Raw genomic sequence first — 23868 nt, 5'->3', positions numbered from 1 at the left:
TCTGAATGTTGCACGGCACAATCACGACTGTCCCTAGAATACCCCCAGTTTTGCAAACGTACGACAATCGTGCGACGTCTGTGACCGAGCCCTCACCTGTCTGGCGCCCGGCAGCCGCCAGCCGGCATGGGGGAGCCGCAGAACTTCGTCCCGAGGTGTCCGTAGTTGGCGAAGCTGATGTCTAACGTCTCCCCAGGCGGACAGCTCAGGTGGAGAATGGTGTGCTGACAGGCCTGCTTAGTCAGGACCGTCCTGCCTGCGTGTTTGACCGGGAAAGATACCGGCGATTTTACCCAAGGACGCAGAGATTGCTAGTCCTGGTGCCTTCCGATTTGCTACGAGCTCCTTACACTCTTTGATCGAAAGAAAAACTCAGGTTCAGCCAGCGAGCTCGAGCCCGTATCAAATCGAATGGCACCATGCCAGGGCTAAAATATTGCGACATGGAAGCCAATGTAGACACACACAAAAAATCTAAATTTCTTTCAACGTACTAGTAATCCTTATCAAACCTTCGGACTGCTTCTTCGAACGGATAGCAACAGAAATATTTATTACATGTCTGTGTATCTATCAAACGTAGGTAGGCCAACTCATTAGCAACTTGACTGTCAACAAGTAGTCTTTCCTTCTATAAAAAAGCAAATTTTACATTGAAGATACAGAAAAAGCCATATCTTCTTAAGTATGGGGTAAATTACCGATTTATTGTGTAACCGATCTTTTATGCAGTATTGTAAAATCGTCAATGCGATTTATTACAACTCACCAACCCCCGAGGGTCCCCCAAGGACAGACGTGATGACTGCTAATAGAACAGTTAACTTCACGACAGCTTGTCCAGAAGACATGGTGTCAGGTGTGAGGCGTCTGAGGACAGGTCCTCCCAGAGTCCGGTCACAGGTCGGACTGGGACACGCGTAAAGGGAAACCTGCTATTTAAAGCTGCATTTTGGCGCCAAAATTTGAAATTTCAAAAGTCGGTGTGAACTCGATATGCCGCCATGACGTCATTGCAATATTGTCATGATATCAGCTTGCATACTGTATTGCGTCTTTCCACAAAAAAAAAACTCACGGTGCATCTTTTAATAATTATTGTGTACAAACCGGAGTAGAATGCAATGCAGGTTACAAAGCTCTGATAGATAACTGTGTTCTCATTTCTGTCAGTGGATGACTGGATGCAGTTCTTTGTATACACACAAGGAGTCGCAATGCCCGTAACCTCATTTACTTCGGTTACAATGGATCTTTTGTTGTACAAGGTGACTTGCTGATGATTTATTTCACTTTTCTACTCTTTCTCTTTAGTCAACGTCTGGAGCGATGTTTCTAGTCCTTTTCGCATGTCTGGTTCATGTCTTTATCCAACATATTCTGGTATTTTGTGATGGTGTCACAAAATAAATGTCCCTTGTGCGGACTACAGTATTGTATTCCCAAACATTAAATGTTAGAAACGTGAGCTCGTAGCACAAATCATCTATGTTAAAAAGTGGAAGTAAATGCTGATTCAAAGCATTTCAAATGTTGGCACCAAGGTGTTATCCCTTGGGCTTCTGCGAAAATGTCCGCGGCGCAGTCTAAAGAGTTCCCAGAAAGACAGGAAGGCCCACATAAACGCAGTGTTGTTCCCTTCCCACAATCATGTACAGAATGCATAATCGCCGTTAGGGTCTACATGGTAGCTGATCTGCTAAAGACAATGCTGTTGGGAGAGTTGTCATAATAGCTACAAATCACGTAATACAGCTGCTTATTACAGGGGAAACGACCCCAACACCGTGAAGCGGACACTTCGGCAATGGCTGAGGGAGGAACCGGGGAATTGAGAACGAGAAACTCGGACATCGATATACTAACAGGAACCCTGAGCGCGTTGGAGGTGAGTGGATGGTACTGGGCGTCCGTTGGGAGGCAAGAAGCTGCAGCTCTTCTGGACAGTACCGAGGAAGGAACGTTCCTGGTGAGAGATAGCGCGGACCCCGGACACCTGTTTAGCGTAAGTCTCAAAACAGCGCGCCGCGTCGCCAGCGCTCGGATCGTGTACTCAGAAGACGGGACGTTCGGTCTGGACTCCGTGGAAAACCCGCGCGACAGTCCGCGGTTCGACTGCGTGGTGAAGCTCCTGGACTTCTACATACGGCAGTGTTCTTCCCGGGACTCGACAAAACACTGCTGGGTGGAGCCCTGCGGAACACGGTTCCCGATCAAACTCTCACGGCCCCTGGAGTGCAAAGTCTGCGATCTGAAGCACCTGTGTCGTCGGGCGATCCATGCACACGCTCGGGAAGGCCGGCTGGGCGATTTGCCTCTACCCGAGGATCTCAAAGCCTATCTGATGGCTTACCCCTACAGGCATTAAGTACGCCTGATTTTGTACAGTCTATCTCTGTATACTATTTGTCACCCTGCATGATGATATGTGAAATAGGGGAAACGGTGGCAATCTCCAAGCAAATGTGTGGTGGGTGTGCAATATTGTGTTGTGAAAGTTGTAACGTTCAGTTACGTTGTAACGCAACTGAACGGCTTTATTTACCGCCCGCTTTACCACAAACAGACATCTGCAACCTCCACACTAGATGGACACATCTAAAAATGATGCTTCTGCGCTAGGGTCCGGCTTGTTTTGAACGTGTTTTGGTGGGTTTGTAGGTGCCCCTGTTAACGGCAATCTGAATAGAACTACCTTTTGTTACCTGCGTGCCAAAGTGCCATGCATGATAATGAATCATCCCTGTGGACTGTACAGTACACTATATATACAATATAAGAAGTGTGCCAGCTAGCTGCACTCGCTGCATGTATGAGGGAAAGTAAATTAAAGCAAATTATGTAGGTATTAGAAAATTACAGATTTCCGAAGCCGTGTGAGGTAGACTATAATCCAGGCTTTGTGTGAAGTATCGCCTGACCTTCACAGTTCTGACAACTACTGTACGCTCCACCCTGGTACGCTCAGGTGAACAAGAACGTTCCCAGAACTCATGAATACAAATTTGGCGGGACCCGCACGAACACATGTAACGTTAGATCCAGGCATTTTGTCTAAATACAGGAACAAAGCTTTGTTTCAATTACTAGTATTTCAATTTGATACGGGATGTTGTGGAATTCGTACGGAGTTCATGTTTTGTTTGTGATGCGTGCCCCCAAATGCGTTGAAGAGCAATCTAATGGTTCGAAACAGGGTAGTTTGTCAAAAGGTGTGTATATTTAAATGGGTTGAAGAGTAATTGGCTTTGTTTGTGAAACTCACCATTTTGATAAGACCGTACGGGCCTTATATATAAACCATTGCATATGACACCTTGTTATTTTCATGCTTTTCCTTGGCCATGTTGGCGAGACTGTCCTTTCTTTTGTTCTTATTATTTGAGCTAATAAGTTGATCTAATTGAGATCCGGTGTCTGTGTGTACTTAGCGCTGATTTATAAGTTTGAATTAAACATGCATGGTTACCCACGCGTCTCCGAAATCTTCCTTTTAAAACTATTATTGTTTCCTCTCGGGATAATATGTTGCATATGTGTTGTAATGAAGAGCGAGACATCGATTTGGACACATAAAAAACGCGAAAGTCGACAAACTCAATATTTTTATACTGACAGATCTTTGACAAACCAAAATTGTGGATAAAAATATTCACAATACGATGCACTTTCAAGAAAATAAGTAAGTTTTTCTTTTCAACTTCCGCCCTTTGCTCGATAATAGTCCGACTCAAGCCGAACTTACTTCAATAAAAATGCACATTAAATTCCTTACACTATACAGCAAGATAAAGCGTAACATATTACACAATTAAATATGTCCTCAGTCATAGACATAACTTTTCTTTACAGCAATATTACACTACGTAATAATCTAAAATACCCTCTGATAAGTGGAATCGGTACACAGAGCAGAGGTGCAAATGAAGTAACTAGCCTGAAATCCAGCATAGCTTGTTACAATATATATAGCTCTATGCCCGCTCCCAAAAATTGTTGTCGGGTTTTTGGCAGCCGACTTAGGCTATAGCTAACAAGACCGGGTTTCAGGCTATGAACTAACATGTGGGTGAAAACAACGGTAGATTGTCTTTTTTTCGAACACATGTACTAAATGCATTTCTTGTGGATATAAAAGCAACGGAGCTTCGAGCTAAGCTGTCACAACGTAGTATGGTTGATTGTATGCACTGCAAGTTGACACCCACAAGAAAAGTACTAGTTTCAACCAGATATGAATTGCTTATGTACACCTGCATTACCTGCAGTATCCATTATTATCTCCAGCTATGGAAGACACTCAGTTACACTCAAAGTATTCCACAGGGTTCAGAAATTACATATTTCCTTCATCATATCAAGGATTACAATGACGGAAACTTGCCGTGAAGTTCGCCAAGGAGTGTACCGCTCTTTTCAGCGATGGTATTGTTCAGTGAGGACCCTTAGCGGATTGCAGGAGATACACAGGCTAGCGAAAATCGGTGCCAAGGGGTTCGTCCAACGTCCCATGACCTTTCCTAATATAAAGCACATCGCAACTTAAAACGTTGCTGTGTCCTCGGGGCTACTTTTCTTGAACATATGTAGTTGTCACATATGGCCATGGATGAACCATTTTCCTAATACGTGTACCTATATCTATTGCATTGGAAGGCAAATATAAAGATTGTCTTTCAACAACATGACAGATTTCTAAGGCATCGAACCACGGTGAGGTGTTCTCGATCGGTCAAAAGTTTCTGTTTTGTTTTTAGGGTCTGTCTCTCTCCAGTCAAATCATCCGCCCGCAAGCATGACGCATGCGCAGACGTCCGTGCTGTACACAGTGCCCGCTGGACACGCCATGACGTAATGACAGTCCTTCGGGACACACCTGGAACAGAACGTGAGAAACACGCGTCAGGGACTTCACACCAAGCACCAGATAACGGCATTCCAGTAGGCAGGTTCTACATGGATTACACAAGGGTCAGTGTTAGCCTGGTTACCAAACCTATTCTTTAGCTGCCGAGTATCTTTCGTCCTCTCCTATATTTGCAGAGAGGTCGAAAGAGACTTGTCAGCTAGAATAGGTTTATTTGGTAACCAGGCTAGCAAAGTTATACTGCGTCAACATGTCTTGTGTTCAATGTTGGAATAGAAAAAGAAAGTTATACACATCTACTTGGAGATTACGAACCAACACGTACTTGCATGTGCCCCAGTGTAGTTTCTGTCCTTTTTTCTGACACCGTGTCTGGTAGTACGGCGGGCATCTGCACTCACACGTCTGCAGGTCCTCTATAAACCGCTGGGGGCACGGCCTCTTGCACACGCATGCGCACTCGTCCTCCCTCCACTCCTTCAGCGGTCCGCAGTGGTCGTCGTCATCTATGATGGTGACGGCGCGCACGCATGCGCAGTCTCTGTCGTCCCATTTTTCGTACGGTCCGCATGTTTTGTTGGGTGCGTAACATCTGTAAGGGCGGTTGTTACATCGTTAGGTTCAACTAGACCGTATGCCTTTTTAGTTTCTTCACTTTATTGATATCCAAGCCAGCTCAGCCGTCATGCATTATATAATTATACAGTTCTATTAATTGAGCTAGTTAGAACGAACCATACGTTAATTTTCAAACCTGCGTGAGCTTTTATCTGTATCCCGATCCCTGGGCCAATTATATATTACTGATCCTATATTGTTGCCGAATCTTACTATCCTTTAATAGGAAGGTCTGGTGGAGGCTACAGTTTCATAGCTTTTTTAAGGTGGCCGATAGGTACAAGTTTCCACACCCTAACTTAAGCTGCGCGACATACTTGCTTTAGCTACTAGCAATAGCCTATGTATGCTTTACCTGCAAAAGACACCCCTGCTTTAGTTGCGAGAAACACCTGACACGCTAGACGTTGCAGACTATGTCTGGTAGCTATAAAATGGGCATGCAGAAACTTGTACCTGTCCGCCACTGTACTTCGCCTTTACCTGGTGTTTATATGCGGTGACACGGCTCTCTTGTAGTTCATCCGCTGGTAGAGGAAGGATGTCCTGGCGCCCAGCTTGGCGCGACACTCGCACCGGGTGTGGTTCTCAAACGGCCTCGTCACCGGGTACGGGCCGCGCAGGCCCACTTCAAATATCTGAAATAAAGAGGCATAAAAATTTAGTGAAGTTTCAGAACACATATATAAATAATTGCCTAGACACTCGGTCTCGTTGGGAAAATTAAAAATCTTGGACACGAATCCAGACTTCTTTGCACCTGGTCATCTACATCAGGGCATTGCAACCACCCCTCAGCAGAGACGGGGGTCGCCACAAACTTACTACAACCCATGATGCCCACCAAGTCACGTGTGTCACCTGCATAACGTGACGTCTCAAAAGTGGCAGAATTGCTCATCCTTTGATAAAGACTGGAGTTATCCAGTCAAACAATTTGGGTAAGTCCAATTCATTGAGTTGGAAATTACGTTTCAAACTGGCTTCATACAAATGATTTACGTTGGTGTTTTTGGATAAATTGCTTTTCATGGGAAAAGCTCCTGATATGCATCTTTATAGTATACGTTAGAGAAAACTCTTAAAGAGACAACTTCTGGTAAGTGTTTTGGGTTTTTGTGACATCTGCTTTCTATGGTCATTGAGTAACACCCGATTGAATTACATCATAGGGGCATAATGTACATGGTTACAATGCAGGGGTGGGCAAGCGTTCCTCACCGTTTTGGAGACCATGTTCTTCTCCGAGGCGATGCACTCGTATCTCTCGTCGTTGCAGCAGCCCCCGCAGCGGAACACCGACACGCAGCTGGGACGGTACGTGACGTCGGTGGGTGCCTGCAGCTCCGTGGCGGCGTCCACGGCCGTCTCTCGGGGCTTACAGAACGCCTTCTCCCACTCCTCATCGACCTCTTAAAACAAGGCGCAATTCGTTAACTGGGTCAAGGTCACTATCACGTCTTCCTCACTATATAACAGAACACGAATATGTCAACTCATTAAATTAAGAGTAAGACATTGCCGTTTGAGAAATGCATCTTCCAAAGGCAAAGCAATTTAACGGAAACACGCACACGTTACGCCAACTCACCACTCACCTCTAGACGCAAACCGTTTGAGAAAATAGTACTAGTAACTCGTAAAAGGTAAAGCTACCATATCCAAAACCGTTCATGTCAGGGGAATTTTTCTGCTAAAGGAGCTAAAAGTTTGTCTATTTGGTCTAGTCCTTCCAGCCACTTCGGAAGCCTGATAGAGGCTATCCTTCTGACGGCCCGCCATCAGTGCGCAATGTGTGAAGTATCAGATGGAAGCCCTCTCCCCTATCCCACGGAATTACAGGTGACCTCTGCTATAATCCCGCGTTTTGGAAACAGTTCAAACATACTGTTATTGTTGGCCGGGCCCGGCCTTCTATCTGCCGGCGCGGTCGGCCATATTTAAAACTCGGCTTAAGCGAGGTCACGTCTCCGCGAAACTTGTTTGTTACTACAGGAATCAAGTCAGAGCTCTCCAGTCCCTGTTTACGACACGTTTGTGAGTATGAAGTGTCAGAGGTCTGCAGAGCGCCCGCCTTTTCACACACTCTCTCCGCTTGTACACGGAACTTTGGGTTTAACGACACAGAGCTGGAGAGACTGGGAGTGGGGCATCAGACGTGACTACAGCTAGACTAGAGGAAGAAACCCCGCTGTTTTGGCATCTTAGAACGTATTCGCATTTCTTCTAGCCATGAAGGCTGAAATTGGATAGTTTTACAAAGCAAGCAACCAACCGAGAACTACAAGTAGCCTCTACCAGGATTTAGAAGTGGCTGGAATGAGTAGAAATTGGCCAAATAGACAGATAACATTCCAGCTAGCTGAGGTGGTCTGCTAAAGAATACAGGTTTTCGAACCTTCCGAAGCCTGGTAGAGGCTAAACTACAAGTGCGCCAAACCTGACCAGGCTAGGCTTGTTGTCAACCTAGGTCTGTTGAGGTGATCGGTGTTAACAATGCTGTTTCGTACTGTGTGTTATGTTATGTTACAGGGGCAAATCATACGATATAGTCACGATCGAAGACTAAAGTGTGCAGTCTCATCACATCCTGTTTGCTGCACAGCGAATACTTTCTTGGAACCAGGAAGGAAATAGTAAAAACTAAACGTGAGCATGATTTAGACTCTAACGTTAACGTCCACCAGACGTTTTCAAAATCTATCCAGTTCTTTTAGTAGCAATTTCCTTGTGTATCTCATTTATCGGATGTCTAACCTTCATTGCCATTACCCAGAATAAGCGGAAGTCGACCGACAGTTGTCGACACGGTATGCGTGCGAAGTCTGACAGTCGAGCAGCGGTGAGGCCATTCCTAGCAGGGAGGAGGGCCAACTGACAACACAGTTGTTGTCGAGCTCGTGTTGTATAATCTCCCAGCAGATCTTCATATGAACATTACACTTGCCGTATGATGCATGGATCAGCAATGCATCTAGGTTCAGAAGGTTGTATTAGAAGGTTATGTGTTTGTTAGCGTTTGGTAGGTGGATAGGTCTTGACCTATCAAAAAATTGATCGATTTTGAACCTCCTGGCGACTTTCCTAGGTACTGTACCAGAACTTACTAGCCTTCTCCTAGCCTTTACCTTTAGCCGAACAACTTTATTGGCAAGTTATCTGTCTATTTGGCCACTTCCAACTCTTCCCAACCCCCTCTGGAGTCCGGTAGAGGCTACATAACACCCTGGTCTAGTCTTTCCTGGTCGCAGCCCCAGGTTGCCAAAAGGGAAGTTTTGTCGGTTCGCGGTCGCCCAGACCTTGGCATGGAACGCGATAGAGAATTATTGGATTACGTCTTCGTGTTGGAGTTAACAACAATGGCTGTCAGAAACATGCAGCATAGTAATGTTATCCTGCATGTTACCGGCGGTGTTGGCACGGCGCTAAAGCCCGCGGGCAGCTCCAGATAACATCAGGAAACGGCCCGTGTCTTGGCACAACGACTCGTGTACACGGTAAACACAACCTTGTTGATTTGGCCTGATTACATCGAATCAAGGCTCCTACGCTGTCCTCTACGATGGCCATGGAGTTACCTCAAAAGGACTGCTTACCGTCGTTATTATGACTTCTACTTCTTGTTGTTTGCGGTAAAATAGTGCGATACTCATAAAAACCTGTATCTGTATAGCCGGTATAACCACCCTTCGGCGTAACGCACCAGCTTCGTATGCACGCGGCGCGGTGGCAGCTGGCTACATTACACTGAACCACCTGCTACACCTAACCTTTGCACATCTAACTGAAAACGTTGTTTGAATTGAAGCTATCTAGCCATTTAAAGCACAGAAAAACTTCATGATAGAGGGCCAAGTATACCTTGTGCGGGCCTGATGAGAAGGAACAAGTCGCAGCCTTCTAGGCCAAGGTCACAGAAAGCTGACTGTAAGTACAGTGTTACGGCAGTGTTGAAGAAAACTCGACGCCGTTCCACAGTCGCCATGGCAACTGTAATCACTGCTTTAACATCGCCCTCATTAGCCGTGAGGTAATACCGGGCTCATCCCCATCATCTACCTCAGTCTCGGCGTGAAAGCGCCGCGGAAGAACCGCTTCCTCTGCAGGGACAAGGGCACTCTGTAAGCACAGGGTTAGGCTTCGGCTTCCTTTTGACGTGTTTTAGGTAGCTAGCCTCCTTTGCAGGCGTTCTGGGATCGTCATTTTTCCAGTGATGACATGCTAGGGTTGCCTGGGTGCCATCCGCTTTGAAAATTCGGGGTTGCCATTACAAATCGGATGGCACCCAGGCTAATACTAGGGTTTGCGGCCGGAGCTTTTACTTGTAATGCGTGAGATCTACGTTTGATTAGAAAATCGTACAATTTGGTAATAAGCGCCCCCCCCCACAAAAAAACCGATCTCGGAAAGCCTGCAAAGGAGGCTATGTTTTAGGCGTTATCGGGCTTACGTGGATGGGTGGATAGGACGTTAAATGGAGGTCACGTGTTTGGGGAAAGCCACACCCCACGCATGTTAAAGAACCCACCACACCCTTCGAAAAAGATCTAGAGTAGGGGCATGCCCCCGTGTGCTGTCTACAACTATCTACAACACCCTTGTCTAATCACGTGTTGATAAAACCTCTTGCAGTGTTTGGTGGTGGTCCAGTTCTCACTCTTCAAGCTTTTAGATAATCCGGCCTAACTAATAAGAACACGTGGACTCTGCACTAGTGCCAGCCTTAAGTCCGCCCTCTGGCCCGCGCAACTATTCACAGGAAGTAGACGATTTCCCAATTCCGTGAAGTGTTTAGAGTTGTTGTCAATTTCTTGTCTTATTCTTTGTTCAGTAAATTTCTCGTTGATACTGCCTGCATCCATCGCCTTCCATATGACAGCAAGACAACAAGAAACTGGAGTCAGAAAATGAGGTAATCTTTGTACCATTTGACCTCCAACACGACCTTCCTGTCAGTCTGCGGTTACAACATTCCCCCTCACTTCCTGTCTCTCTATAAAAAATAATCAATAACAGACACACAAGTAAAGAGAAAAACATATCGAGAACAAAACCCAAAACCACTGTACACTGAGGCAACAAGGCCCCAGTCATCCTCCCAGCCTGACCGGGCGATGTGCCCAGACACGGCGGAGTCGGGTTTTGTACTGCTAATCCTGTTTTGGCGACCGTTACCCGCTCTTGCCGTGCCCCCTACCTCGTGAAACGAGACAGGTCCCCCGAGTTGTCGTGCGAACGCCTCACACGACGAATGTGCAGACACCTCGCGGTGACCCGCGGAGGCCCAGACATCCATCAGCGAACGACGAGTGGTCCAAACCCAGACAACTTCAAAATACGGTTCACCTGAAATGTGCTATAAGGCGGAAAAGGACCACCCGAAAGAGAAAACAAACGGAGTGTCTTTTTTATTCCTAGGCTGGCTAGACAACGTGTTTTACTAGGAAATGTAGCCTGGCTGTGGTTTTCTTAAGCTTCCCCTGTTGAAACCTCGTTTCAATCTATTCGTCGAAAAATGTGTGACATAATCACCCGATTTGGTGCTGATAGATTTTCTCTCAGATGGACTTCAGTGAAAGGTGTATTTGTCACGTTTCTGGATGAGAATCTGATGATGATTCCCTTGGTTGTAAATTGTCTCCAACTGATATTTTGTCGTCTACATATCAGCCTAGCAGGTTGGGTTTGTACGAAGAGGGTTTGTATCTTTTTATGCGCGTTGAAGAGGATTTGCTGATTCCTTTATAAGCTTCTCCAGCACTGCCCGCGAATGGTTGTACGGGTCTATTTAAGAAACCATTATCCATAAATTTGTCTAAGCGTTTCTTATATATAAATATACTAGTATTAAGGTCACAATTACCAACCCGTACTGCGCGTGCGCGAAACCTGGATTTTCAACAGTTTCATTGGTTGTGTCGATGTTGCATCAGAATTTTGGACGAACTCCCCTGGCAGGTTGCCTGTCTATTTAGCCAATTTCTGCTGTTTCCGACCACTTCTGAAGCCCGGTAAAGGCTACAAGAATCATGGGAGGCAAAAAATGCAATACACATGTATGTATAAGCAGCTAAAAACAGCCCCTGTCGTGGAGCCTGCAAAGGAGGCTATGTTGCTGAATCGAAGTGCAACACATCGCCCCAATACTCACTATTCACAATGTCCATGAGGTCCATGGTGGCGGCCGCCGCGGACCGCCCCATGCCGGACCCGTCCTCGCTGTAGTCGGACTGGTAGTCGGACTGGTAGCGCTCCCCGCCGCCCCGCATGTGGCACATGATTTTCCGCCAGTCCTCCGGGTAGTACAGCCTGAGCAGGTCCTCTGTGCTGCCGACTCCGGCCAGGTATCTGTCTAACCTGGATCTCTGGGGGGAAGACAAAAATGGAGATGTTCGTTAACATATTTATTCTTTCTCTCTTTTTATTACCACTACTATCTACTATTTCTTTTACATGTTGGGTCGTACCGTACATGGAGGTTATCCAGATCACGAAATATCAAAATCAGTTCCACTGCAGTACCATAACAATCCGCTAGGGAACCCAAAATCTGAACATTCCGAGGTCTCATCAAGACCCACCTACCAAGTTTCATGACAAGATTTCTTACAGCTGCTATTCGGTATATGTTGCTGATATAGCAATACGTCTACTTGCGCATTGGATGTGTAGAAAAGTATAACTGTTTGAGATGTAACCAGTACTTGATTACAAACATTTTCATATTCCTTAACTCGCTAGGGTTGTTCTGAGTACCGTAGTTGGAGCTTATCCAGATCACGAGATATCAAAACCAGAAGTCCCACTGCAGTACCATAACAAGGCGCTAGGGAGCCCAAAATCTAATCATTCCGAGGTCTTATCAAGACCCACCCACCTACCAAGTTTCATGACAACCCATCCATACCTTCTAGGTCTCAAACTTCGAGGGAAAATAGCAAATGGCAAAGGACGGGCCACAGTCAAAACAAACATCCGAGATGGAAGATAAAGAAAACCAGTAGCGTCTTCCTCAATTACCGAGTCCCAAGTGACTGATGAAAGGTCAGCTATGAGAGGTGAGTTCAGGTCAGCTTTGCCTTCAGGCGGGGACCTTTGGCTTTAAACATGTCGCTCATCGGATGTTGATGTTAAACGTACTCTGCGCTGGAGGACATATCAGGGCATGTTCTGTCCATTTTGTGCAGTTTACTGGAGTTCAACCTCTCCTTTAGCTCTCTCCCTATGACTAGTATTATAATGGAAATCCTTGATGCAACGTCTATTTCAGACAGACCTTTTGTTGACCAGAGCACATGGTACAGGAACTGGTGCGCCCCCATCCCGCTCCTTTCTGCACCTAAGAGTTCGGTCAAGTGGAGGCTCTCACGTCACCAAGTGGTCCGCTAAGGTCTTGAGGTCTAACTACCACTCACCCTTATTACGACACATGAGGGCCCCAGAGGTCTACACATAGCTATAGGCACTTGAAGCCCATCTTTCATCGAGGGACATTCCGTTTCAATATACATAGTTTCAGCTGGTTGGGTGCGATTTCTAGAGCGTGAGAAGGCAGAGAAATGGATAGTTTCAATTCAGCAAACCGAGCCGGCGACTGACGCAGGGCACGAGGATAGCTTCCACGTGTACGTTTGAAGAGGTGATATACATTATAACTTCAGGGCTCGAAATCCTTTTTTTATTATCTGCATGTACTACACTGGACAGGTGCAGGTAACACTGAAAATCGCATGCACCAGACAAATTTTAACTGTAACACTGTAACACTGAGAATTTATGATCATATTAAAAACTGTTCAGAAACCATTGCCACTATTTCTTTTATACTATATAGGTGATAACAGTCAATGCAGCAAATAGAAATCCACATACACATACATATATTGTATATAAACACAGTATATGGCCAAGTGCAGGGTAGATGCAATCAGAAATACGTGCACGCGTGTCTTTCGACTCTTTCCAGCCACTTCCCGAAGCCTGTGGAGGCTAGGCGCATCGTGCGATGTTTGTGACCAAGACTGATTTCGTCCGTACGGGACGAAGGCTGTGCGGTGTAGTTAGGTAGCAGACGTCAGCAGCCTTGGTCCGGACTACTGTTATGTAGCTGGGGAAGATGAGAGCCACATGTTCGCACGAGACAGCGCGGAGGGGTGGCGCACATCAACTGTGCTGCCGACCGGAGAGATGGCAGCAAGTCGCACAGAATCAGCCGGCCCATTTCTTAGCGTTGTTTTGTAGTCTCCGCCCTGACACGAACCTTGACATTACAGACCTGCACTTATAACAGGTTCGCACAGCTGTGAAATTGTTTTGATACAGACTGTATGTTTTCAATCTCTCACCTAAAGTTATCTTATAGGTGTTACTATAACTCCAGGTAAAATTATATGCATTTTTAACCATATCAGAAATCACAAAAGTTACAGAGTCTGCGCTAGTGGATGTTAGACATCCAGGTAAACAACATTCAAAGACTATTCAAAATCTACCACTGGAGAAATTACGGAGACTATCTACCTGATTACGGAGATTATACGTGATGACTACTTCTGCCAGTTCATTTTAGTGACACTGAAGAAGAATGATGGAGTGTCACTTGAATCGCCCGGAAATAATCGTAATTTATCCAATAGTAGAGTTTGGATTGTACAGAGTCCGCTTTTCGTCTTAGAAAAAAAAAACGAACGTTCGCAAGTGAAAGTCAGCTCTGTAGTGAAAAGTTGATCCTACACATAGACTTCCCAACTGTAAGGATTTAGGCACCATATAAGAAATCAACAAAACTACAGAGCTCGCTCTTCCGTTATAAAAAAAAACATTCACAAGTGAAAGTCACCTGTGTAGTGGTAAGCTGACCCCCACACGCAGGCCTCCCAACTGTACAGCCTCAGGCACAGAGAGGAGGCGTGCATCGAGATGTAAATATTTATCTAAAACTTGGGAGATGAGGCACTGGTGGTGACGAGAAGCAGGGCCCGACATTGCTGCGTTTTGTGAGAACTGAAACTGGCATTTGGCGTGGGATGTTAGCCTCTATCAGGCTTCGGAAACGGCTGAAAGAGTACACATTGACCAATATATAATAGACAGATAACATGCCAGGGCAACATGTTTGTTATCACGGTAGTCCCGTGCTGGAAGGTTCTTTTCCTTGGTTCTTTCCCTTCCTCGTTTTTTTTCTATTCACTAGCCCTAGAGCCAACATCCTGTTTTTCCTGCCCTGCCTTTCTCAAGTCCATTGTCAGCTTGTAGTTAAGCGGATTTGGGAACAATGACGCGGAATCGAACGCTCACATGCTCTGCTGAGAAAATCCCGGTCTCCGCGGTTTAGCGTTGAAAGGGACACCCAATATTACATTACACGTCTATAGATCATTTTGAAACGTGAATTACAGATCTTGATTCTAGATCTTGTCAGTTCTAGGTAGACCAGCTATGTTTATGAATGACGCTTCTTAAACCTACATCCATTGTCAATCAGTCACTCATGGCGGTGAACGTTGTTGTTAGATTTGAAACGTTATATGAAATAATCTTTTGTGAAAGAGCTTTTGGACAAAGGTGCCATTGAACCACCTATGGGTGGATTCTTGATGACTACGTGCACTCGGTCATTATTTAGCGCACGTATAATGCATGTCACATTTAGAGAGAGTCGATTAGTCTGGCTTCCAGACTGTTCTCGGGGATAGTACACAGGCCAGCCCACAGCTAGACCCTGAAAATGAGATAAATAGAGCCTGACAACGGTCGGGCACCCAGGCTAAGAGTCTACCTTAGCCGTATTTTCTGGCTAAGTACCCCCCCCCCTTCTGTTCTAACAGGTGAAGTTCGACTGACAGGTGCAGGAGACGTCGTACTAACAGACAGTACAGTGTGAATCTTGATCTGAATTCGCATCTGTGACTTGAAATGAAAATGGAGGCTATCCTTCCTGGAGTAGAATACGGCAAGAACAAGCCCATTGGCATGGGAGTCCAGATCTGTTGCCCCAAAACCATGCTCAACCGGAAAGACGCCCGTTAAGGACTTAGTGTTTGTACCAATAGCCCGTCCCTGTTAGAACAATGTTTTGTCAATAACGAGAGATATTTAGCACGCCCAGACAGTTGGTCTGCCACGGACAGCCATATACAAGGCCAGGTGGGCGGAGCCGTGCCAGGAAGGTCAGGGGTCTGTGTAGACAACACGGCCCTGGCGCTTCCATACATACCCAGGCAGGACCTGTTGTATCCAGAACCGTGCTTTATCCAGAACCATGCCGAGGCAAGGTTTTGGATAGTCGACGCCCATCCAGAACCGTACGTTCATGGATCCGCGGAGACTATCCAGGACCGTGCCTGATTCTAACCCTAACCCATGTAGGCAAAGAGCTAGGTAGGCACGGTTCTAGATGTGCACCTGTCTAACATAGTTATACATTGTACTGACGTCTTATTAGTCCATTTACACCTGCAAATTAATCATTTTAAATGACCGTCTATATTTCATAATCATGTTCATGGTCATCTGGAAAGAATTTTTTTAATTTTGTGTTTACGAGATTACACTAACAGCAGGGCTATCGCATACCATACATCGTAAACTGAAAAAGGTCAAAAGTGTCTTCACTTGGGCCAAGATTGCTGTGATAACCTTCTGCACCGATTCGAAGGTCCACTTGTTCACTTGTCCCCGTATGTAGACCTATTAAGACCATCTGAGATGGGCTGCCTATGCAGGGCTCGAAATACCACCTGCACATGCAGGTAAAATTTGGAGCTGTGCATGTATTTTTGATGTATACCTGCACCTAACCTGCACTGGGTATATGCAGGTTAGTGCATGTAAAATTTGGGGCTGTGCAGGTTTTCGATGTCTACGTGCACCTAACCTGCACTGGTCCATGTACTGGGTTCACATACAAATGCAGGTGTTATAACTGTCACCTGTGACGATGACATATATGAAGTTTAAAAGAAATAATGGCAACGGTTTCTGAACAGTCTTTAGTGTGATCCATACTTTCTAAATTCTGAGTGATGTACTCGTAGGTAAAACTGGTCTGGTGAAATTCTCAGTATACCTGTTCCAATCCAGGTATCCAGAATAAAAGGTATCTCGAGTCCTGCTACGGTATCTGGTAGAGTAAACAAGTGCGGAGGTTTGAACAGGAGCCAAGGCGTGATCAGGAGGTAACGGAGGAGATGACCATGACTTGTTGCCCGTCATGCGGCTCATTCTGGGTGAAGGGCACGGCGGTATGGAGGCCGCGGACAATACCAAACACGTGCAGTATGCGATTGTGTAGTCACGCCGAGGGGGGGCAGTGGGAGTTACAAAGCGCGGAATGCTCAATGCTCTTTCGCAAAGGTGTGGTGACACGTTAGCCTTGTACAGGCGTGGCACCTGCGTCCAGATGCCATTGGCTATGGCGTGGTCGTCGGACGATTTTGATGTCGCAGTGTCTTCAATCAGACTGTGACAGACCAACAGCCGACAGCCTTTTCTGTTACAAGACAACTAAATTTTGAAGGACACGTGCACGACTATATCGAGACTGTCCTCGGTTTGTGATCGTGGGACAATGTACTCACTGAAAGAAAACTTCCTGGTACTTCAAGCCTGTGCATTGCTGTACTCTGCGTCTTTCTTTACTGTCACGCGAACAGTGAAAGCTTGCTGGATCAGTGTAACTTTCGCCGTTGGTTTTGTGATCACTATAATCTGGAATACAGTTCGCCTGTCACTTTTTGTTGTCTTAACGATTGACCTTGGCATTAGAGTAGAAAAGTGAGAGTTGACCTTCATCAGTGACTTTCCCCTGCACGTGTATCCTAGAACCACTTAACAAGAAAGGGTACGTGGTTACTTATCTGAACCTTCGCTTTGCAGAAAGGTCGACTTTCTTCCAACTTTCCCCCTCTGCCAACTTTCCCAGACTTTCGACACAAAACTTTAGGTTTGCGCGGGAAGATTTATCCCTTTGGCTACCAGACGCTTTCAGACAACATCAGCAAGCTTTTAGCGCTGGACCTGATTTCACGGACCTTAAATTTGGACTATTCCTGGCTTCCCCGTGAAAGTTTTGCTGTAAATCAATCGACAGTTTACACTGTACTCAGAGACCCGCGCCACCTGCCCAGGCCTGGAAAAGCGCAGCATAGCCAGTCAGACCTGACCTGCTATGGAGTACTTTCGAACTACTGCATGCTGAATCCAACCACGTTACACAAGTGTGGTCGTGCCTAGAACTGTGCCTATCTAGTTCTATGCGTGAATGGGCGAGGGTCATGATCACTCACGATTCTGGGTAGTCTCCACATATCCAAGAACGTAGACTTGCCCCAGGCACGTGTGGACTATCCAGAACCGTGCCTGAGGAGCCTGGTGGAGGCTAGTAAAAACAACGGAGCGCGATGAATGAGACGCTCAGACAGCCGTTTAGAGAGGCCGTCTACCAGGCTAAGCGAATCGAGATTTTTAGGGGGACCCAAGTTTATTTATTGCTGCAAAACGTAGGGCTCATCTATCCCGAAGGAATTACTTCGCGAGGGTTTCAGGAAAATAGATATTATGATCTCTCCCTCTGGTTGTAAGGATTCTTTTAAAAGCTGGTCTCTTGGTACGTAGATACAGGTAGTTTGTTTGCTGTTTTCAGTTAGGTTACACAGCCAGCCAACTTGATACGAACGGTCGATCCCCAGACAAGAGGTGGCAAGTCGAGCTCCCTGTGTCTGTCAGGTACGGATCAGGAGGGGAGGGGTTATGGCTCAGCAGGTCTCGGTGTTCGAACGTGCAACTCCGTGTGAACACACATCTGCTGTCTCACCCAGAGCTTTTCCCATTCAGACCGTCTCAGACAGGGGACATTCCTCTCTTACGACACACTTCATTTCCTCTCAGAGTTGGTATACTCCAACAATCTCCGTGGGTAGTTGAAATCGGCAATAGGATCATGACATTATGCAATCCATTGTAGTCCAATCACCGGACAAACCTCTAATAAAAAACGACCCATTTTTTGGCCAATTTCCACATTTCATTCTAGTAGAGACTGTAGAGTTGGAGCCTTTAGCGGTCCAACTCCCCTGGTATGTCGTCGGTCTATGTAGCCAATTTCTACTCTTTCCAGCCAACTCTGGAGAGGCTTATCAAATGGGGCAACTTAATGTTATCTAGGTTACACTGGGAGTAAAAGAGAAATTTCGTGTTAGCTATTTTTCTCATAGCAACAGCGTGTAATTTGTTGGACAGAACTCAGGATATTGAGGCCAAGGTCGTCACGGTAAGAGCACGCCCCAGTCATCAGTTCTTCATCATCAGACAACCTGATCTCACAGCCTGACATTTTACATCAACAGACTCGGGCTAAACCGCCCGGAGAAACCGATAACTTCTCTCCTTATCTGATTCTAACCTCCAACATTCGTTGATCCGTCTTTAGGATGGATTACGAGGATCATACGGTTGCCTAGCGACCAAGTTGCCTACAGTATGCATTGTTTTTTCCTTAACAATTAGAGTGAATTATTGCTTAATCCCTTTCAGATTTCTGTAAGGCACGCGTGCCAAAATGTGTTGATCCCCCCCCCTTAACATTCTTGAAACATCATCTGTCCCCGCCCTACCCCGAACTTGTAAGAACTCTCCCACGCCAAGAAACAAAATTCCTTCAAGGTGGATTGTGCTTTCTCTCCAAACACCGTAAATTACGCGTAAATGTGCGAACAAAGCTCTGTCCGTGTCGGTTCAATGCGCGATGCCTAGACAAATTTGGCTGGGTGTCGACCGTAGTGGCAGCGCACTGACCCACACGGAGTCTCTCCCCTCCTACTTACGGTTTTCTCGACAGGGCGTCGTGCCACATTTCTGACACATGTTCCCCGTCAGTCCGCCGTGTAGTCTGTCAGTACAACACCGCCGGTAAACACCTTAAGATTCCCTGGAAACTAATTTTACCCTCGTGTCAAAACGTGATTATTCGGATGTCAGAATAGCCAATCAATCTTCCATAGCGTCTTGACACCCGGCATTAGAAAAAAAAGAAATGGTGGTACACCAACAGTTCAACTCCAGACAACATGCCCCATGCTCAGGTTCAGACAAAAATTGTGGTGAAGCCAGTCTTCTTGGCCGGTTATTGAAGGACGTTGTCCCTAATCTCAAAGTTGACAAAAATATTTTGGCGCGAAATAGTGATGAAAGATATCAACCATGCCAGTGGAAGACGCCACCTTAATTTTCACCGTGTTGACCATTGGTCTTCTTTGTTACGAACCAACATGTTATCTGAAGTAGGTGATGTCTATTTCAAACAAAGCACGCTTAGAAGTTGAGAATGTTTTTCAGGTCCATGCGGTCGCTCCAGTGTCATGTCGTCAGTAAATGTCAGGCGTGCGCGGCGTGTATAACAACAGCGTGCCGGTAAATGTTAGCGCACTTCGCTGCTGTTTACGCTGGGTAGTGATTTGGCACTAGTCTGGTGTTTTGGCATCACACGGCCCTCCCATCACAACACCATTTACCGTCAAGATTCACTGGCAAACAAGTAACCCTTTTTCTTTAAGACAACGTGAAGACAAGCTACACTTAAACTTTGTAAAGAGTTGCGAAAGGTTGGGCAAGCCATGCGTAACTTAAAGTCCGTCTAGGAACGATACAACCAACGACCCTGTAGATACATGCAACAGTTAATGACCTCGCGGTTTTTGCTCTTCAAACGTCAATTCTATGTCGGTTATACTTTGACGCCAACTAACAACGTTGCAACAGGAAGGAATTTTCCAGGACCAAGGAGGTTTAAAATCCTTGGTAGGACTTGCCAAATTCATCATTGATGCAGCAAAAAGCACCGAGTGCATTGAACGAAGGAAAATTAAGAAATGTTGATAAAGCTTCGACATTCAGGTAAACAATATTCAAAGACATTCAAACTCTTCTACTGGATAAATTACGGAGATTATCTTCTGACTAAAAAAAGTGGCGCTGAAGAAGAATGATACTCAAAACGTCCGGAAATAATATCCGTGATTTATCCAGGTGTAGAGTTTGAACTGTCTTTGAAAATAAGGAAAGTATTAAAAGCATAGACAATTGGCGTAGCTAGCTAACCTCAAGGCCGCATTACTACACGGTAAGCAGAGAAGACACTTGTGGCGCCGTGTCTCTCCCACCACCAGCCGAACAACACTGAAGAGGCGTCTGGCTCTGGTTCAAACTCAAACTAAAAGTTAGGTCCTAACTAGCTGCTGTCTCTCCAATTACCACACACAATGGCAAAGAAAAGCAGACTAATTATCCCTATTAGCGTGTCATACTGTCGATATACCAAAACATCCTGCCCTTAAGTAAGGAGATGTACGCCGCGGGAATAGTCTGGCAGCAGCCGCCTGGAGCCAAGCGAAGGTCGAGTGGGAAATGATTACCGCGAATTACATAATAAGTCCCCGTGGCGGCGATTATCCAAGAAGAGAGCACGCCACGTCTCCTACTATTCCTAGCCTCTAGGACCTCTAGGGTAGGGGAGGCTATCAATGTTAACCCGCCAGTTTTTTTCAAACACGACGGCGGCGTCCTATAAACATCCTGACGTGTGGAACAAACGGTGCTTCCTTGCTGTCACGTGTAGGAGCTCTGTGCTTTCTATCACGGCATCAGAGCTCAGGCTTCGGTTACAGTAGCCTAGAAAAGGGGCCCTGGCTAGCGATCTGTTACACTCGTCGACTGCACCCGTTTTTCTTTACCGGGCAAGACGTTGTCCTCAGTAAAATTTATGTTTCTAGTCTAGATTTGGCGCGCTCCAAATTTGCTGGTATAGTACATCATTTCACTACTGTGCTGCACATTGCTGCAAAGTTAAAACGCTTAATGCGTGTTTCCCGCCATATTTATAGAGCCTACACTGCACTATTGCGTCATGTACGGTGAAATAGCACAGGCACATGATTTATAAGGGTTACTTACCCGATGCCGTTCTCGGCTTTCAGTTCAAATCATTGCCAACTTTTTTCATTGTTAGTATAAATTTACGAGAGGAAAAAGATTGGCACTTCTAGTTGTCTTAAGTAATCCAAGGAGACACAAAGCCTCTTTAAGGATTATTGGATCGTGGAGGCTAGAGCAGGTGATGGGAAAAGCAAACACTCAGGCAGTACCCTTACCGTGTCGAAGTGTGAGTAGCCGAAGGGCTTTCCTAGCAGCGACACCAAGACGAACAATGAGTACACCGACATCGCAGAGTCTCCCAGTTGAACCTGGTTCAGTTTGCCATAAAAACAGGCCATACACAAAACGTTTTACGCCGTTCGAGGACGCGGCTGGCTCCGGGGTTGTTGTTTCTTGTCCCCGTGGCGGCCAAGTCTTGGCTGGCAGCCGAGGAAGTCACGTCTCACGGCTTGTGAAAGACCCAGGCAAAAGTCTAACGTTTCTCCGCAGTGCCCGCTGCCTGTCTACCGGTGCACACACACACACGAAACGGCGGGCAACTTATAACAGCGCGTCTGAGAAACCACCGCGACTGTATCTCAGGCCAAACCGGGAATCAATCCGGGAACAAGTCCACCGCTGATAGAAACTCGCGCTGCTGGCAATTCTGTCAGCGCGAAGACAGGAGATAGAACCCAGAAAACCCGCCACCGCCGCGTCAGACGTTTCAACATTCTCCGAGACTGCGTGAGCCTTCCTTCGGTGCAGACGATAATATGGAATACGCCGGGATTACGGGGTCAGAGTTCAGAAGCCCGTGAACTCCTGCCAAGTGGAGCCTGATGGATGGGGATGGCACACACGACGTAACTCACACGGAAATCCTGGCGTGCCTCAATAACGGCGATAGTCAAGGGTCCCTGCAAGCATGTACCCCCTACAGCAGCCGCACACTATAGCGGGAATGGCAGGAACGCAGCCAAACGCTGTCGCAATAAAAGCCGGGGGAGCTCGCGCCAGTTACTTATCAATGCCTTCCTTCGTCGTTGATAACACAGCTGTGTTGGCGCGCTATTGAGGGAGATAAGAGGACACAAAGAGTTATATAGTGAGATGAAATTCTTCCCAAACATTAGATAAGTCGGATGTTGCAGCATACCGTTGCAGTGAGACTCTTGCTGCCATTTTTGTCCCGCAGGGTAGGCTGTTCTAAATCTTGTTGCACGGAAACAATCCAGTCGGCTAAAACCTTTCTCGATCACGTTTCGCGGTGCAGCAAATAAACAGCAAATCTCTTGTCTATTTAGCTTCAACAGAGACAAGTGGTTTAAGTGGTTGTATGTCCACACGGCGAGAGACGTGCCTTAGAGAAAGTCGACCAAAGTACACTCGCAAGGTGGCCGCCAGGGCTAGCCACCTGCCGCTAGAACAAACAAGGTGTTGGGTTTTGTTCTAATTCCGATGGAGCAAGGCGCACATTCTTCAGCACATGGTCCGCTGACGCGCCGTGGAAAATTCTATTGAACGCCATTGTGTAATGTTATTCCTTTTTGTATAGCCTAAAATAAGACTTTCAAAAAGACAGATACAACATCGGGTTTCGTCGTAAGAACTTAGGGATGTTATACTCCCATAGACTTTCCAAGAACCCAAAAAATGGACATTGCGGTCAGCTTTATCTGGATGGAGATCTACAAACATGTACACAGGCCGTCCTAAAGTTAACAAACCAACTTTAAAGTTTGAACCACACTGTCGACAACAGCGTATGCAATTTCTCTAGGCACCGACGTCTCTCTGTAAAGAAGACAGAGAACATGGATGTTATGATAAAGATATTGCAAACAAGCCGCTGTGGGGATCAAAATCTAATATTTTCGAGCTAGGTCACATACCAATATCATTAGGATCCATTCGTAAATTCTTGAGTTGTGGTGCTAAACCACATACATACATACATACACACACACAAACATACAAACAAACGCCACCAAAAACATAACCTTTTTGGCGAAGGTAATGATATCGTCTCACATCGGGGAGGGCGGTCTACCTCTATCGACCATCAAGACGTTGACCTTCCAAGGGCACCACAGCAAGTCTGCCAGTCAAGTCGACAGCTGCAGGTGTTCCTTACGTTGTGATACTTTACAGCTCTGTCCTCCGTGATCGGATTCTTCTTATCTTATCTTGTCCTTTAAACCCGCTCTTCAAGGACTACTGAAAGGTTATGTTGACTGGATCTTTAGAGTCCTTTCGGTGTCTCAAATTCCCACTGGTTTAGAACGAAAGGCAGTACTCATTACGTGAAATGGTACGCTTATCATTTACTGTGTGTGTTGTTTATCATTTTTTGAAGAAAACGTAGTTCAACTGCTGGAAACAGTAGGATAAATCCTAACCATGCCGGGCCACACAGCCTCCCAGGACGTTGGTGTTGAGATGTTCCAGTCGTGGTGGGGGTGACACAGGTT

At 46.1% G+C, this 23868-nt stretch overlaps 2 protein-coding genes across 2 annotated transcripts; one reads left to right on the top strand and one right to left on the bottom strand.

The window, feature by feature from the left end:
- Positions 1–1658: 1658 nt before the first annotated feature.
- Positions 1659–2368, top strand: LOC109467846 (suppressor of cytokine signaling 3-like). Its single transcript, XM_019765934.1, has one exon. It carries the CDS (start codon positions 1808–1810, stop codon positions 2366–2368), a length of 561 nt encoding a protein of 186 aa, XP_019621493.1. The 5' UTR covers positions 1659–1807.
- Positions 2369–3597: 1229 nt separating this feature from the next.
- LOC109468054 (vascular endothelial growth factor C-like) lies at positions 3598–22213 on the bottom strand. Its single transcript, XM_019766275.1, has 6 exons — positions 21631–22213; positions 11637–11850; positions 6707–6897; positions 5969–6123; positions 5193–5459; positions 3598–4876 (listed from the first exon to the last, which is right to left on the bottom strand). Exons 1-6 carry the CDS (start codon positions 21751–21753, stop codon positions 4780–4782), a joined length of 1047 nt encoding a protein of 348 aa, XP_019621834.1. The 5' UTR covers positions 21754–22213; the 3' UTR covers positions 3598–4779.
- Between the last annotated feature and the right edge of the window lie 1655 nt (positions 22214–23868).

Source organism: Branchiostoma belcheri, unplaced genomic scaffold, assembly GCF_001625305.1.
Source record: "Branchiostoma belcheri isolate BF01 breed outbred unplaced genomic scaffold, Haploidv18h27 scaffold19, whole genome shotgun sequence".
Taxonomy (NCBI): Eukaryota; Metazoa; Chordata; class Leptocardii; order Amphioxiformes; family Branchiostomatidae; genus Branchiostoma; species Branchiostoma belcheri.
This window is presented reverse-complemented; position numbering and strand designations above follow the sequence as displayed.

Bases quoted from the DNA above. Each gene is read 5' to 3' on its own strand.
- LOC109468054 (XM_019766275.1), bottom strand. From the start codon at position 21,753: ATGGCCTGTTTTTATGGCAAACTGAACCAGGTTCAACTGGGAGACTCT. The intron at 6,124-6,706 runs GTGAGGAACGCT...TCTTTATTTCAG, and splicing joins AGAACATGGTCTCCAAAACG to ATATTTGAAGTGGGCCTGCG. The intron at 4,877-5,192 runs GTACGTGTTGGT...GTTCTGTTCCAG, and splicing joins CTACACTGGGGCACATGCAA to GTGTGTCCCGAAGGACTGTC.
- LOC109467846 (XM_019765934.1), top strand. From the start codon at position 1,808: ATGGCTGAGGGAGGAACCGGGGAATTGAGAACGAGAAACTCGGACATC.